Genomic DNA, 18,257 nt, shown 5'->3' with positions numbered 1-18,257 from the left:
TTTCAGCTGAACATGGAAACAAATGCAAGGCAAAAAAATAAAAAAGTTTAACGGTGGGAATCGAGAACTAGAGCTTGAGAAAACACACATTTTTTGCGTTTTTTCCCCGAAACTCGTCTTTCTCCCAGGAGGAGCAGCGGATGAATCTAATCTGAAACTAAACATTTAAAAACACAAGCAGTTTTCATTTTCGCTTAAAGCACAGAATCTGTCCGTTTATTTCTATTTATGCAAGTTTAAAATTCCAAGAGGAGACAGAATGTCCTGAGTTTACATCCAAACCGGGAAGGTTGCAACACACAGCATATCATGACAGTAATGAGCAGATTGCTGCTGGGACTCCAGGGTTGCATTAGAGGTCAGGTTGAGCCTTTTACAAGGAAACCCTCACTAAGATTGAAAGGACAGACTGAGGACAGTCGTGCAATTGATTGTACTTTTCAACAAATGTTTTATTGGGCTGTAATGTCCTTTCTCCACCCTGATACTTCCACATAAAATTCAACACAACCTATTGCTTTAGAAGGCACCTATTAAGTAAGTAAAGTGTGGTTTAATCATAGGGTGTGTTTACACCAGCCATGTTTGGTTCACTTTAATCGAGTCAAGAAAAACAAATCTACAAGAATTAAGGTCCCCGTTTGGTTGAAGTGAGCTCTTAATATTCTTTATAAAAGTTACACACTGCAGCTTTAACTGAGGCATCAGCAAACACTGCCTTTTATTTCACACTTCAGTTCGCACCAGCCCTGTTTGGTCCGCTTTAATCAAACTCCAGCTCATTTGACGGAAAGTTAGTTTTTGTTACAGCAGCAGCAAGTTCTGGATTTTGTCATTTCAACCAATCGCTTTCACTTTAAGTCAGCCTTTGTGCTTTGGAGCTAAAATCAGTTTGAAAAAGGCCCAAAAAAGAGGGAAGAAATCTTGGCATCTTTGGGAAAAGGAGAGGGAAAAAAAAAACGGTTTGACGGGACAAATAGACGAAGTGTAGCGCAGGAGAAAGAGGAGCGTTAAGGTGGAGCCGGACTCGGTTGTTTTCGTTGTCGTTCGCCGGGAGAACACGGCTGACATGTGGAAACAATCAGCCGCAAAACGATCCCTGATAACATCATCCATACTGTAGGCTGGGCAATGTTTCCCAAAACTCACGGTGACTTCACCAGTGCGTGTGTGTGTGTGTGTGTGTGCGTGCGTGTGTGTGTGTGTGTGTGTGTGTGTGTAGTGGTTCTCCCCTGCAGAAACAAAGCATAACAAAAAGAAACAAAGCCAACTCTCCTACTTGAGAAGAAGATTGTTGGAGTTCTGCGCTACATGGAGCGTCAATCTCAAACTAATTCCTCATTCCTTTCCTGGAACGTTTTCCAACTGCTTTCACACGGAAAAAATTAAAAAAGAAACAGGCAGAGGAGAGTAAACCAGAGGAGGAGGAGGTCAGGGAGTGGACTCTCCTGTCCATGCTGCCCTCATGTGCCCCTTTGCTGGATTCTTCACATTTCCTCCCACTTCATCCCCCAGATGTTGCAGATTCAATCATCCTAAAGCCTCAAAGCTGTGAAAACAACTGGTTAGCCCCTGGCCTCTTTCACCCAGCTGCTGGCTCCCCCGGCTTCTGCAGGTTTCACCAACTCAAATATAAGACTGTAAATTAAATTTAAGACCTGTATGTACATTTGTTTTGCCCAGAACGCACATGGCATCGTACCAGAAGTGTCACCAGCTGCTCTTACATTAGAAATATTTACAAAACTTTTAATATTCCATCAAAAAACACAATTTTGCAATTACAGTATTTCCATTAAATAAAAACTAAAATTAAAAACATGGCTGAATAGGTCTGTTCACGCGATAAATTAATAAAAACATGCAGTGGCATCATTCTCCAACTACTTCCTGTTGTCTTTCTTTTCTGCCAGTAGTCAAGTACGCCATCCGGTTAATCATGAGACTATAACACACACACAAAAGTTTTCATTAAAGTTTTTCGAAATACAAAAACTTTGATACAACCGGAAAGTCGCCTCAAAAACTTTCTATCAAAAATTGTTTTTGTTTTGTATTTTCCAAAATTGCCATGTTTCCATAAAGCACATTTGTTTTCGTAAATCCAGTTTGCTTAATTATATCATCAAGGAAATGCAGCTCTTGGCAAAGACGAAGGCTGTCCACTGGTTACCTCTCCATTGGAAATATAAGATGTTTTTCGGCTGTTGAGATGAGTTTGCTTTAAAAAAAAAACTGCAACGAATTACAGGAGTCACATGATCAACAACCGGATGTTACTTCTGGCGCAAGTCACGAAGAAGAAGACGACAGGAAGTAGCTGAAAAATCACGTTGCATGTTTTTAATGAACAAACATGCTCATGTGTGGTTTTAATTGTTTAATAGAAATACCACATTTGCGAAATTGCATTTTCTACATTCATATAGACAACGTTTTACTAACGTTTGTAATGAAAATGCAAAGAAATGCAAAAAGCTAGCAAGCTAGTGGTAACCTCAACCGCCTCGAGTCACAGAACACAATGAAGACTGACTTTAATGTCGTGTTTTTTTTCATCCACGTTTCAGTGCCAGACAGCCCACCGGCCAACGTGACCGCCAAGCCAAACGGGACCGAGGTGCTGGTGTCGTGGGAAGGGCCTCCGGGGAAGCTGAACGGGGAGCTGCTGGGGTACCGAGTGGAGTACAGCACACCCTACATGCGGCAGGTCAGCCCGAAAAACAAGCCTGATTCTCTGAGACATTAACGGACTTGTAAACACACCACGTTATAGTTAAACCTGATTTAGATCAGGCAGGTTGAGGGCAAAACAAACACGTCAGAAAACTAGCGCATGCACAAAGGACCCATGACTTTGAGACCGACAAAAAGAAAATATGTGGACACTCTTGACCAATGTGCGAGATAAAGATTAATTTTTAAAAAATGGCTGCTGTCGGGAGAAGTGTGTGACACGGAGAAGTGAAATACCTCAGACGATGCAGACAAGTTGCCTCATTGGTGAACACGAAGAATGCGTACATCATGGAGGAGCTACATTAGCTAGGCTAATTTAGCTAGTTCCGCATTAAGTACCACAGTAAATGTCACTGATATTTATCTTAGTATTACACAGGAGTGGGTAGAGTAGTTGTAATGTACTTACATTGCTCATATGTTAATAAATGGGAGAGGCCAGAGCTAGTTCTAAGCCTTTGGCTTTGTTGTCATGGCAACTCCATAGCAACTGCCTGCCAAGATGTCTGTCAGTTACGAAGTCCACGGCATTGTGACGTCACAGGAGAACTATTTATTAACAAGAAATACATGAAAATGAATATTGGAGAAAAGTAATTATCCACAACATAGCAGGTTGTTATACATGTTTGTTCATGTTTCAAAAATGACTCATATTTCAAAATAAAGGTCCTACTTCTACCTCTACTTAGACCTGCTTACGGCTTTGCCTAAAAATAGAGACCTGGCAGGGTTGCCAGATCTGACTGACAGTTTCCAGCCCAGATACAAAGTCAACTTAAATAAAAAAAGACAAACATCCCAAATCTCAAAGTCTGTTAAAGCTCATGATAAAAGTGATGGAGTCTAAACATTTTGGAAAAACAATGAGTGCAAGAACAATATTTTGTTAAAAATGTTGGAAGTTTTCTATTTCTCTATTACACAGTAACAGCTACTTTAATTAATAGGATGTTCTAATTTTTTTAAATTGCTAACTTGACACCATCTAGTTGGACCAGAAAACCAACAATCTTCCATATTTGTAATCAAGAAGCACAAACAAAGCTATGAATTTTCTGAAACTTTATGAATTTGTGTCATTAAATGACCAGTTCACCTGGTCTTATGTGTCATCTTTGTTTCTTTTTGTTAACCAGTTTAATGCGGACGCTGGATTGGACACTGAGTTCTCCATCAATCTGTCCACCCCGCTGTCCAACGTGTCTTTTAGGGTCTGCGCCTACACAGGGGCCGGTCATGGACCCTGGAGCCCCGAACGGATCCTGGTCCTCAATTCTCCTGGTGAGTGGCAAGAAAAATCAACAACAAATATTAATAAATCCTATTAATCAGGTGTGTGGTTTTTAATATGAAATAATGCTGTTAGCTTAACTGTAGTTATTAAAGCTAGTTAGCTTAACTATTGATAGTTTAAGTAACTTTTTTTTCTTTTTCTTTTCTTTGGAAAGAGATTTCCATCACATTCATTAATTACAGCTTTAGCCATTCAAGGTCGTAAATAAGGATGGAGTCAGAGTGCAAGTGATTTTATCCATGTTGTCTTTGAGTTTAAGTAACTTCAGCTAACTATAGTTAACCTAACTTTTCCTTACGCTGACTGTAGTTAGCTTAACTAACTATGCTAACTATAGTTGGGTTAAGTAGCTGTACATAAGCTAACTATAGACAGCCTGAGCGCTGAACATAACATGCAAAATCTGAATAATTTGAAGATATTTACAAAGTTTGCAGAGCCATAAAGGCACAATAATGTCTGGTTAAAAGGAAAAAATGTAAAGAAATGAGAAATTATTTAATACTTGATGAATGATTTTAAATGTTTTTCTCTTGCATATAAACATAACAGTTTTTCTTTTCTTCATTCCACAGAAACGGGAAAATTCAGAGGTGAGTCCACATGCAGACCCCTCAAACTCTCCGTCTGCTGTGACAAAATGACCAGCGGCGTGTTGGTGGAAGTGAGCTAATGATGTTTTCTGGGATCTGCAGAACTTCTCTTTTTCACTTTGTGTCACGGGCTTCCTCTGTCGTGTGCGTTCAAAAAAAAAAAGGAAAGAAGATAAAATGGAGAGGGAAGAGTTGGCTGAATGGGGAGACGCGTCATAAATATTTATACCAAGCTGAGGCAGTGTAGCACCTCTGTTTGCTTCGTCTTAAAGACCCAGACATCAACAAGAGGAATGGGAGAAGAAAGTGAAAAGGAGGCAGGGGAAGTTGGGGGAGGATGAAGAGTTTGAGGTTTTTATTTGCGGTTTGTGTGAAAGACTGAGAGAAGATTCAGAATGAGTGATGGGATGGCAGCAGCTCCACTGAGGGACAGAGAAAGAGGATATTTGTGGTAGATTTATCTCAAAGGCAGACATTACTTCACCGATTTTCCCAGCTGAAAGACTTTAACTGCAATTCATGAAAACCTCCATGGAAACAGCAGGAAACTCCCATTTTCAATTAGGAAAGGTGATGAAAACACATTAGATATTTCACTTATCAGACTTTAACAGATTTGCTTCCCTGTCTTGAGAAATTGCTAAAATATATATTTTTTTAAATCAGTGATTTGAGAGCCAGAGACGATGTTAAACTCCTGGGTGGAAAAAAGTGGTTTTGGCTTCTGCTACTGGAAACTCTAAAGCCACAAACGTCCATTCAAAAACAAATATCTTTTTCCAGGATGCGATGATTTCACAACAAACAGAATCAATTAACTATAAAACAGGAACTGGATGCAGAAGCTGGGATTTATTGGTGATGCTCTCCGTTTCCGGGCTGCAGATTTCACTACTTTTCTTAGCAGAATAATTAGTTTTCATTTAAATTGGTTGGTTTTTTGGCTTAGACTTGACCTATTCTAGAAATGTGAAGTTATCCAGTCCAGAACCAGTTCTAGTGTGGAATCTGGATCATTGTCCAGTCCTGACTGTGTCCAAGTTTCAGCCACCTATGATGCTCATGATGAGTACATGTAAACCTTTGACCAGAACTGTTGAATTATAAGTTTGTTCTGGTACCTTTTGGTTTATTCTTTTATTTATTTATTTGGCTCGTCTGTTTAGATTAAATTTGACCCGTATGGCTAAATCTGACACATTTGCAAGATAAACAGAAAGTCAATAAAGTTTAATCGATTAATCATGATTAATTATTATTGAGATTATTTCACTTATAATACGGAAACATGTTTTATTGTAAGTGAAATAATCTGCCGGTGCAACTAGTACTGGGTTGCTAGGTAACGGGCTGGGCTTCGCTGGGGTTGCTAGGTAACGGGCTGGGGTTGCTAGGTAACGACGCAGTGGAATATTCCACCTAGGGCTGTGTAATAATAATCGATTTTGCGATATATATTGATATTTTCTTTCCTAGAAAAAAATCGATATTCATCCGCAAGTATCGTAACATCCAGCTGTCACCTTGCTCACTCACTGCTTGCTTCACCTGGAGAGTGATTAGGTCATCAGAGTGATTCCTTCAGATGTTAAGTGTTAAAAAGGTATCAAACTATTCAGAGCAGGTACTTGGTGACTTTATTTACTTTACAAATGCATGTAAGCTACAGTTTGTACTGTTTCAATTAAAAGAAACATGTTTTCTCACCACTTCTTTGATTCATTTTGTCCAGCTGTCGACTTTAAGTCAGAGCCAGGTATTGTGTAGTTGGTGCTTTCAATCAGTTTTCAGTTAAATTAATTCAATCCAACTCTAGAACAGTCACAAAATGTCACCAAAATCACTCTGTCCCTCTAAAATCAGAAAATCGCAAAAGTGTATTGAATTGTATCGTTCGCTGAATATCGCAATATATATCGTATCGTGAGCAGAATATCGTGTATCGTACCGTGAGATTATTGTATCACTACAGCCCTAATTCCACCAGTGAATTAGAACTTTTTCATCAATATTAAAGAATTATTAACTTAAAACAAGCTGCTGTTTCTCACTGATTCATTAGTTGTAAGTTAGTTTTGTCTTATTTCAAATGTACCAAGACATTTGCTCTAAATGCCAGACAAAAGTACTTAGTGAAATTTTAAGTTTTTGAAGTGTAAAAACTTTCCAAAGTTTTGGTTGAGCTGTTAAACCGACTCTGTGCCCGTGTCCTTCCAGGTTTGTCAGATCCGGCAACGTTTTCCTGGCACTGGTGGTATGTGGTGATGGCCGTCACCGGCGCCGTGGCCCTCGCCATTCTCCTGGCTGTTTACGTGGCCAAGCTGCGGCGCAAAGAGACGCGCTTCGGGTGCGTAGGTTTATTTGTCCTCCCTGTGGGTGGAAGGGAGGGACCCGGCGGCTCGGGCCAAACCATAAATATTTTCCGTCCCTTCCAGACTCCATTGCTTGTTACTTTCTGAGAGCCATTTTCTGCGTTACGCCGCCACACTTCCAGTGTTGTTTACACGCCTACCCGACTGACCACACCTGTTTTGCCGTTGTGCGTTTGCAGGGAGGCGTTCGAGCCCATGATGGAGCGCGGGCAGCTGGTGGTGAGGTACCGCGCGCGCCGCAGCTACAGCCGCAGGCCGCTGGAGGCGACACGTGAGTTCCTCTGAACGCACCTGGAACAGGAGCTCTGAGCTGCATGCCCAGACCTGACTCCCTCAGAGTCAAAACACTTCATCCAGGGAGACTGGATGAGCGAGAAACGCTGCACCTCACCGCGCACAATGACAGCTCTGTCCACCACAGGAGAAGACAGGGGGGATACGGCAGGCCGTTTTAACATAAAATCGGCTTCACCACTTATATTTATGCTTATTACTAGTCATGAAGTAAACTTTTGTTCTGACTAGTCATAATCCTAGTTAAAGATAACTTGAATGTCACCATAATTCAAAATGTTTTAAAGGGGCAGCTTTTTTTTTTTAGCTTTACATCATGTTTAAAGTTTTTCCGTCATCAAAGTCAAACCTGCAGTGATGCTTTATTTCATGCATGTTTGAGAAATCCTGTAATCTCCATGGCAACCATTCAGCTGTGTGAAACACCTGGGTGGACCTAGCCCCGCCTTCGAGATGCAGCTCCCCCACTCTGCTCCTTCAGACTAGCCAGCAGCGATTAGTAAACACCTGGTGGAGCTGCTGAGCTCATTATAGGAGCTGCTGCTCAGTGAAACGCTGGTAAAAACGTTAAAGGGTTAATAGAGGAGCCATGTTGGGACGACTTCCTGAAGGCGGGCTTTCAGAAAGAGCAGGAGGTTTAGCTGTAATTGGAATAGGACTGTTGCAAATGAATATTTACTAATCGATTATTCTATCGAAGCTGAAATTTGTCACATCAGATTTAAATGTTTTACAGTTTAACTTGTTTGTAAAAACTAACATAAACACCCAGATGAAGGTGAAACTTAAGGACCAATCAGAAACGATGACTTTGCGTTGCTTTGTGTGCCGAATCCAGTCTGCAACGTTTCTTTGTGATGTTGCGACATCACAGAGACTCAAACCTGAAAACAAACGCTCAGATTTCACCCAGCTGGGTCACATTCAAGCACCGTCTTTGTCCCCAGGATATTTGTTATGGTCCTTCTGAGCAGGTCCCAACATGCTGGATTAGGAAAGAAAGAAGGCAAGACTAACAGGAAGTAAGCGATTCAGGAGGAGGAATGATGAAATGAAAAAGGAATGGTTAGATCGGGTGGATCTGATGCTGACCAACAGGTTTCGGTCGTGTTTCCAGGACGTAGTCAGATCCTGACGTTCTGGTTGTTGCCGCGGCCGGACATACCAGCATGAGTCGCAACATGCCTGTGGTCTGAGCGCATTTTTGGGCCAAGCCGTGTCAGATTGATGGTGTAGCGGCAGCTGGAGGCGATCTCCAGCCGTGTTGTTGTTCTGTCAGTCTGGAGGAAAACAAGGAGGAACGTCTGCCCAGCTGGAGGAAACATCCCAGCACACTCAGAGTCTTCCAGACCTTTTTTTTAAATGACATTTTATGTTATTTTTGTCACCAAAAATTCATCGCACTGCAAAAACACAAGCATTTTTTTTCTCTAGTTTCTACTGTAAATATCTAAGTTACAATTGAAATAAAAAAATCAAATTTACACCTAAATTTTCAACAAAATATAGAAGCTTGTTTTAAGTAAATAATTCGTAAATATAGATTAAAACAATACTAGTTCCACTGACAGATTATTTTACTTATAACAAAAGATTTTTCCATGATATAAGTGAAATAATCTGCCAGTGGAATTAGAACTGGGTTGCTAGGAAACGGGCTGGGCTTGGCTGGGGTTGCTAGGAAACGGGCTGGGGTTGCTAGGTAACGGCGCAGTCGAACATTCTACCAGTGGAACTAGAACTTTTTCACCAATTTTAAGGAAGTACTGACTTAAAACAAGCTTCTATAAAGCTACTTCTAAGTCAGTTTTGTCTTATTCCAAGTGTAACGAGATATTTACACTAGAACCCAGACCAAAAATAAAAAATACCTGGTAAGATTTAGTAGTTTTGCAGTGCCGTTTTTAAGAATTTAACACAAATAAACATGAATAAATAAATGAATCAAAAAACAAAGTAAGCAATAATCTAAAAACTCGATGTCAACACATTACGTCTGAAATTAACCTTCAGTTCTGAGTTTTAAATGGATTCTTTTAAAAATGTTTTTGAAAGAACATTTTTAAACGTATAAATAATGTTGCCTTTATTTAAATGTGAGATAAATCATAACATAAAAAAAAATGCTAAAGTTTTGAACAGGCAGGAGAAAGTGGTGGATTTTGTATCGGAGAAAAGTATTTGCAGCGATAACGAGTAGAACTTCTTCTAGGGCTGGGTGATGATCTCAGATGTTTTTCCACATCAGATCTGATTTGAATCGATTTTTCTTCTTCCTTTCTTTTCTAAAACAAAGTAAATTGGAGTGTTTGGTGCATATTTTTCAGCCGTTTTCCTGCTCTGGTGTTTCCTCCAGTGAACAGCCTGGGCATCAGCGACGAGCTGAAGCAGAAGCTCCAAGACGTGATGGTGGACAGACACAGACTCACTCTGGGGAAAACGCTGGGAGAAGGTCAGCGCAGCACACACAGCTACACGCCTTCACTGTAAAAACACAAAATCCTACCAAGGATTTTACTCCACTCTAGTTAGGATGTTTTCACTAGAAATTATACAAAAATACTTTGTGACATTTTGTGTTTTTGGTGTATATAATATATTCTACACTGCAAAAACACAAAATCTCACAAAGTATTTTTTGTCTAGTTTCTAATGCAAATATATTATTACACTTGAAATAAAACAAAACGAAGTTAAAAGTAACTTTTCAGCATGATGTAATTTAAGTGATGTTATTTTTTTAAAGAAATCTGCTTGTCGACTTGATAGTTTTGTAGATATTCAAGGATTATTGAATAAAACAGGCTCATATTTCTTAATAAAAATTCATAATTAAATTGTGCTTCACACTGCAAAAACACAAAATATTACCAGCATTTTTGTAGTTTCTAGTGCAAATATATTTGTACCATTAAAATGAGGCAAAACTAACTAAAGTAACTTTTCAGGAAGATATAGGAGCTTATTTTAAGTCAACAATTCCTTAATATTGATAGAAAATACTAGTTCCAGTGGCAGATTGTTTCACTGACATCACAACATTTTCCCCCCAAAACATTTAATAATCCACCAGTGGAACCAGAACTTTTTATCATTTCTAAGGAACTTTTGACTTTAACAGACTTCCATATCTTGCTGAAAGTTATTTGTAAATTAGTTTTGTCGTCTTTCAAGTGTAATAAGATATTTGCTCCAGAACTAAACCAAAAATACTTGGTAATGTTTTGTTTTTGCAGTTTGAAACACATCATAAAAGTATTTTTGTGTGATTTCTAGAGCAAATATCTTAACCAGACCAAGACTGAAGTCCTGGGTAGGATTTGGTGTTTTTGCAGTGTTGGATGTGTCTGACGGTTTTCTTTTCACAGAGTCGTTGTTGTGTTAAAGGTCTGTTGTTGCTGGTTGTGTTTTGTCTGCAGGGGAGTTTGGCTCTGTGATGGAGGGCCTGCTGAATCAGGAAGAAGCTGTTCTCAAGGTGGCTGTGAAGACGATGAAAAGTGAGTCAACATCACAATAAATCAGCTCTTCAAACCTCTCAGTTTTAGAAATAAACTGGCTTCAGTCAGATGTTTGCAGAAGCACAAAGTTGGAATAGTTTGAAGTTCTGGTGTAGAACAGCTCCACCCTCATGGGGCTTCGTATCAATCAGAGAAAGTGTTCAGAGCTTTGCAAACAGTGATGGATGTGAACCGTCGCCCCTCCAGTTGCAATCTGCACGCGCTCAGAGATGGAAGACTTTCTGCGTGAAGCCGCCTGCATGAAGGAGTTCGACCATCCCAACGTCATGAGGCTCCTGGGTGAGGATCACATATTCTTCAAAACTTTCTCCTAACAAGTATTTATTCTACCGTTTCCACAGCAAATATCTTACTACTCATAAAAATAAAAACTTCTAAGTAACATTTCAACACAGTATATGAGCTCATGTCAGTAAATAAAACTTGAATATTGATGCTAAGGTTTTAGTTTCACTGGTAGATTGTGTCACTTATAATAAGACATTTTCCTCATGTTGCTTGTGAAAATAATCTACCAGAAATTTAATAGAAAAACTTGAAACTTTCTGAATTTAAATTTTTTTTTAATTTGCTAGAAAAATGTGAGAAATTTAGAACAAACATTTTTTACATTTTTTGAAATTTCTGAGCTTGGAACGTTGGAAATTTTCTCAAAGAAACTCAGAAATGTTTAGATTAATCTAAGAAATGTAATATGAAACATGAACATTTCCACGCCTGAAACGTCAGAAATGTGTCATAAACAGAAAACATTGAAATAAAGATGTAAATAATCTGCCAGTGAAACTTGAACTTTTTCATCAATAATAAGGAACTTTTGACTTAAAACAAGCTTCTATTTCTTGCTGAAAAATTACTTGTAAGTTAGTTTTGTCTTTTTTAAAGTGCCCTATACTTGGTAAGATTTTATGTTTTTGCAAATTCACTCTGGATTCATCAGTCAGTTTATTAAAAACTGAGTTGTTTTCGCTGCTTTTGTTCATTTCTTGCAGCAGCTTTTTAAATGTTTGGATTGTAAAATATCCATCCATCCATTTTCTTGCACCCTTGTCCCTCAGTGGGGTCAGGAGGTGCTGCTGCCCATCTCCAGCTAACGTTCCGGGCGAGAGGCGGGGTCACCTGGACAGGTCACCAGTCTGTCGCAGGGCAACACAGAAACACACAACCATGCACACACACACTCACACCTAGGGACAATTTGGAGAGGCCAATTAACCTGACAGTCATGTTTTTGGACTGTGGGAGGAAACCGGAGTACCTGGAGAAAACCCACCATGCACAGGGAGAACATGGAGACTCCATGCAGAAAGACCGGGGCCGGGAATCGAACCCAGAACCTTCTTGCTGCAAGGCAACAGCTCTACCAACTGCACCACTGTGCTGCTCTATTGTAAAATATTTTAATGTATATATTTTTAAAATTTTCACATTTATGATCTTTGAAAAAGAGGAAATCAGTTTTGGTTAGTCACACCGATCCATTACTGGAAGAAGAAGCGAAAGAAGCTTGTAAAAATAAAAAAGGTTTCATGTAGCTGGTTTTAAAACAGAAAGTACAAAAGAACATGAACAGAAACCCAGAAAACATGTTGAAATGGTTTATTCACCAAAGCTGAACACTTGTTAGATTATCACACTGCAAAAACACAAACACACTTTCCCAGAAATTTAATAGAAAAACTGAAATTTCAGTTTTAATAGTTGCTAAAAAAAATAAAAAACCAGACATTTTGAGTTTGGCCTCCTGCTTATTCAATGCAATCAGAACAATTAAACTGGTGCTGAAATGACAAAGTGAACAAATTCTGCTAAAATGCAGCGTGTTCCATTAAAAGAGGAGATTTTGTCAACATTTTCTGAGTGTGGATGCTAATTTTTTCTTAACTTTCTTGTCAGGTGTGTGTCTGCAGACGGTGGAGAGCGAAGGTTACCCGTCGCCTGTGGTCATCCTGCCGTACATGAAGCACGGCGACCTGCACAGCTATCTGCTGTACTCCCGGCTGGGCGACTGCCCTGTGGTACGCCTGAAAACACACAACGCAAAGCACCAAGTCAGCAACAAACCAGCACTCGCAGTTTCACACACTTTATGGTTTCTAAGTTCACATGAATGTCAGCAAAACTGGATCCAAAGTTCAGCACAGTTGTAAAGTTTTTCTTAAATAAGCCTCCAGCCACTCCCCCTCTGGCAGCAGAAACGCTCTAAACACAAAGCGTTTTTGGCGCCAGCTGTGAGCGATATGCATTAAATCCCCAGAAGAGCTGAGAAACTCTAATCAAAGCAAGACCTATAAAGAATGTTGAAATGGTTACGAAGCGGGCCAACTTTTAAAAACAAGCACACAATGGTTCCCTGAGGACCATCCAGTCCGTCTGCTGGAAAGTTAGCTGTGATTGTGAAAAGATGGACGCTGGCGCCCTCTGCTGTGAGTGACGGGTACATCAGCTCTGCTCTCTGTTCCGCCCTGCAGTACCTGCCGTCTCAGATGCTGGTTAAGTTCATGGCCGACATCGCCCGAGGGATGGAGTACCTCAGCAGCAAGAACTTCATCCACAGAGACCTGGCTGCGCGCAACTGCATGTAAGAAGAAACACTTCTTCCACTTTCCTCTCTTTCAGTTCCCCGCAGGACGTCTCCTTCGCTTTTTCCTCTTTCTTTACTTACGCAGAGGGTAAAGACCAACCGGGACTTATGATCAGAAATGGATATTTTTTATACTTCCGTTCTGGTTTCTACTGCTTCTAAAAACAGCCTGAGCTGGCAATAAGTTAATGTTTTTGGTATAAACACCAAAACTTGCCAAGTATTTTTTTAGTCTTGATTTTTAGTGTGAATATTTCAGTACCCTTAAAATAAGACAAAACCAACTTAATGGTAACTTTTCAGCAAGAAATAGGAGCTTGATTTAAGTAAATAACTCCTGAATATTTATGAAAAAGTTCTAGTTTCACTGGTAGAATGTTCCACTGTGCCGTTACCTAGCAACCCCAACCAAGCCCAGCCCGTTACCTAGCAACCAAGTTCTAGTTCCACTGGCAGATTATTTCACTTACAACCTGGGAAATGTCTTGATATGAGTGAAGTGATTTGCCAATGGAACCAGAACCTTTTCATAAATGTTAAGGAATTATTGACTTGCAACAAGAGTTAGTCAGCCTCCACACCAGTAGAGGGCGCCCAAGAACATTAGGAAGGCATTTTTTGAATAATACAAACTGAACATACAAAAATAATTTCTATGTTTTTTTTGTAGTTGTGACACAAATAATGGTTAATATCTTCCTGTTGATGGCTGCATTTTTTTTTACGAATGTGCGCAGAACTTCAGTATTTTGCTAATGTCGAAAACACAGTTTTGGAATTGCCGTGTTTCCATTAAATAAGAAATGCAATTAAAATCACACATGAATAAGAGAGTTTACACAATAAGTCATTAAAAAAATAACATGTAGCGCCATCAGCCTCCTACCACTTCCTGTTGTCTTTTCCTTAGTTTCCGGCAGCAGAAACGTCCGGCTGTTGATGTTGTGACTCAATGCCAAAATGTGTTTCCAAGAACACCTCTTCTTAGCGCTAAAACTTTTTATCGACAAACGTGATTTATTTTTTTTCTTTTGAATTGCTGTGTTTTCACAAAGCGTTTTTATTTTCATAATTCCCATTTAACCCTAAGAAGGTTAAATGGGATGAAATGACTGGTAAAGTCATTTCACCGCACAGCTACATTTGAGGAAAAATAAAATGTCAAACTTTTCTTTTTACTCTGAATTTATCAGCTGATGTTACATTCAAATAGTTAAAATAATTTGGCAGACTGAAACCACATTTCAAACTCCAAATGTTTTTTTAGCTTTACTCCTGTCAGGTGCCATAGTAACACTGGCACAGCTAATTATAAATTATGCTAATGATAGTAGATATGCTACACACTTGGATTAGCTTAGGAATGATAAAGCATTGACATGCTAATGGAGGAGGCACCAAATAAAAATCTGCTTGGGGCCCCAAAAAGGTTTGGACCAGCCCTGGGCTCCACTGATAGTTTTTAAAGCTGTACGGCTCTAAACGTTGACAACTGAGCAGAGTAAAAGAAAAAAATGGAAATGTTTTGTGTACGCTAACCTGCTCGTATGTTAGGATAAACATGTGATCGTTAATAAATGAACATTTCCGTTTCTGCCTCAGGCTGAATGAGAACATGAACGTTTGCGTGGCCGACTTCGGCCTCTCCAAGAAGATCTACAACGGCGACTACTACCGACAGGGCCGCATCTCCAAGATGCCCGTCAAATGGATCGCCATCGAAAGCTTAGCAGACCGCGTCTACACAACAAAGAGTGACGTGGTGAGTACCTGGACTAACCCTGGACTCACCCAGACTCACCCTGGACTCACCTGGACTCACCCTGGACTCACCCTGGACTCACCCTGGACTCACCTGGACTCACCTGGACTCACCCTGGACTCACCCAGACTCACCCTGGACTAACCCTGGACTCCTCTGGACTCCTCTGGACTCACCCAGACTCACCCTGGACTAACCCTGGACTCCTCTGGACTCCTCTGGACTCACCTAGACTCACCCTGGACTCACCTGGACTCACCTAGACTCACCCTGGACTCACCTGGACTCACCTAGACTCACCCTGGACTCACCTGGACTCACCCTGGACTCACCTAGACTCACCCTGGACTCACCTGGACTCACCTAGACTCACCCTGGACTCACCTAGACTCACCCTGGACTCACCTAGACTCACCCTGGACTCACCTGGACTCACCTAGACTCACCCTGGACTCACCTGGACTCACCTAGACTAACCCTGGACTCACCTAGACTCACCCTAGACTCACCCTGGACTCACCCTAGACTCACCCTGGACTCACCCTGGACTCACCTAGACTCACCCTGGACTCACCTGGACTCACCTAGACTAACCCTGGACTCACCTGGACTCACCTAGACTCACCCTGGACTCACCTAGACTCACCCTGGACTCACCTGGACTCACCTAGACTAACCCTGGACTCACCCTAGACTCACCCTGGACTCACCTGGACTAACCCTGGACTCACCTGGACTCACCTAGACTCACCCTGGACTCACCTAGACTAACCCTGGACTCACCTGGACTCACCCTGGACTCACCCTAGACTCACCCTGGACTCACCCTGGACTCACCCAGACTCACCCTGGACTCACCTGGACTCACCCTGGACTCACCCTGGACTCACCCTGGACTCACCTGGACTCACCTGGACTCACCCTGGACTCACCCAGACTCACCCTGGACTAACCCTGGACTCCTCTGGACTCACCTAGACTCACCCTGGACTCACCTGGACTCACCTAGACTCACCCTGGACTCACCTGGACTCACCTAGACTCACCCTGGACTCACCTGGACTCACCTAGACTCACCCTGGACTCACCTGGACTCACCTGGACTCACCTAGACTAACCCTGGACTCACCTAGACTCACCCTAGACTCACCCTGGACTCACCCTGGACTCACCTAGACTCACCCTGGACTCACCTGGACTCACCCTGGACTCACCCTGGACTCACCTGGACTCACCTAGACTCACCCTGGACTCACCTGGACTCACCTAGACTCACCCTGGACTCACCTGGACTCACCTAGACTCACCCTGGACTCACCTAGACTCACCCTGGACTCACCTGGACTCACCTAGACTCACCCTGGACTCACCTGGACTCACCTAGACTCACCCTGGACTCACCTGGACTCACCTAGACTAACCCTGGACTCACCTAGACTCACCCTAGACTCACCCTGGACTCACCCTAGACTCACCCTGGACTCACCCTGGACTCACCTAGACTCACCCTGGACTCACCCTGGACTCACCTAGACTCACCCTGGACTCACCTGGACTCACCTAGACTCACCCTGGAATTTTACACTCTAAGAAACATTAACACAAACAAAGTTAAAAACTTTGTTTGTGTTTTAAAAGAACATTCTTAAAACACTACTGAACGAAAAACTGAGTCAAGTTATTCATCAATGAAAAAACAAAAACTCAGCTTTTATTTAGTTTTTAGCCTTTAAAGTAAAAATATTGTAAACTTTTTCTCCTGCTACTTGTTGAACTTATTTCTTCTGATGCTCTGAGGCCAAACCTCTGAGACAGACGGAGCTGCTGCTGCTGCTGCAGCTGGTAAAGTCATTTCATGCAAACGTCATGAACTCAGAGGGATCACATGCTGATCTGTGAATTATGGGTATTTTTCTGTTAACACACAGATAACGATCTCCAGAACTCGGCTGCACCTGCGGTGGAGTTCATGTCCGACTGGTGCAGATTCATGTCTGAGGGAGGCAGGCGGCGTTCCTGACCTTTCCCCTCCGGTGTTTTATGACCTTTCCCTCTGTCCCGTTTTCTGTCCTAGTGGTCGTTCGGAGTCACCATGTGGGAAATCGCCACTCGAGGACAAACGCCTTACCCCGGGGTGGAAAACAGTGAGATTTATGATTATTTGAGACAAGGGAACCGACTCAAACAGCCTCCAGACTGTCTGGACTCCATGTGAGTACGCCGGAAACACTCAATCTGATCGATACATTACTGAAATAACCACATAATCATTAAGCTGCAAAAACATGGAATCTTAACAAGAATATCTGGTCTAGTTTATGGTAAAAAAATATATATATAACACTTGAAAACAGGAAAAACTAAGAGAGCCAAGTTTTCAGCAAAATTTAAGTAAATAATTCCTTAATATTGATGAAACTGTTCTGGTTGCATTGGCAGATAATTTCACTCATAACAAGACATTTCCTCATGTTATAAGTGAAATAATAATAATACTAAATAAAGCAATAATAAAAATAATAAATAAAATAATATGACCTTCAATAACTCTTTGAAGAATCTAAATTATTGAGTTACAACATTTATTTTCCCCCATTGGGATTAATGAAGTATTTTGAATTTGAATAATCTGCCAGTGGAACTAGAATTTGGTTGCTAGGTTACGGGCTGAGTTTGGCTGGGGTTGCTAGGTAACGGGCTGAGTTTGGCTGGGGTTGCTAGGTAACGGGCTGAGTTTGGCTGGGGTTGCTAGGTAACGGGCTGAGTTTGGCTGGGGTTGCTAGGTAACGGGCTGAGTTTGGCTGGGGTTGCTAGGTAATGGGCTGAGTTTGGCTGGGGTTGCTAGGTAACGGTGTAGTGGAACATTCCACCAGTGGAACTAGAACTTTTTAATAAATGTTCAGGAGTTATTTACTTGAAGCAGGACGGTATATCGTGCTGAAAACTTCCTTGCAAGTTAGTTTTGTCTTATTTGGTGTGAAAAGACAAAATTAGACTAAAAATACTTGGTAAGATTTTGTGTTTTTGCAGTGGATTTTCACTCCATGTTTAATATTTAAAAGAATAAATGGCCTGAACTTCCTGAAGCGTTTATTTCT

The 18,257-nt window shown here is 41.2% G+C and overlaps 1 protein-coding gene across 2 annotated transcripts in view; it reads left to right on the top strand.

Annotated features, from left to right (window-relative positions):
• The window catches only part of axl (AXL receptor tyrosine kinase), a 48,696-nt gene that overhangs the window by 27,167 nt on the left and 3,272 nt on the right, over window positions 1–18,257 (top strand). For both annotated transcript variants that reach the window (XM_008426523.3, XM_081614653.1), the window contains exons 8-19: window positions 2,571–2,710; window positions 3,879–4,023; window positions 4,612–4,629; window positions 6,847–6,976; window positions 7,181–7,272; window positions 9,652–9,747; window positions 10,715–10,792; window positions 11,000–11,092; window positions 12,710–12,831; window positions 13,285–13,394; window positions 15,000–15,159; window positions 17,234–17,370. In XM_008426523.3, coding sequence (XP_008424745.2) covers window positions 2,571–2,710; window positions 3,879–4,023; window positions 4,612–4,629; window positions 6,847–6,976; window positions 7,181–7,272; window positions 9,652–9,747; window positions 10,715–10,792; window positions 11,000–11,092; window positions 12,710–12,831; window positions 13,285–13,394; window positions 15,000–15,159; window positions 17,234–17,370 — 1,321 coding nt within the window. The remainder of the gene's footprint in view (window positions 1–2,570; window positions 2,711–3,878; window positions 4,024–4,611; window positions 4,630–6,846; window positions 6,977–7,180; window positions 7,273–9,651; window positions 9,748–10,714; window positions 10,793–10,999; window positions 11,093–12,709; window positions 12,832–13,284; window positions 13,395–14,999; window positions 15,160–17,233; window positions 17,371–18,257) is intronic.

Source organism: Poecilia reticulata, chromosome 13 (genome assembly GCF_904066995.2).
Source record: "Poecilia reticulata chromosome 13, P_reticulata-male-v2, whole genome shotgun sequence".
NCBI lineage: Eukaryota > Metazoa > Chordata > Actinopteri > Cyprinodontiformes > Poeciliidae > Poecilia > Poecilia reticulata.
The sequence above is the reverse complement of the archived record's forward strand: the minus strand, read 5'-3'. Positions and strand labels throughout refer to the sequence as shown.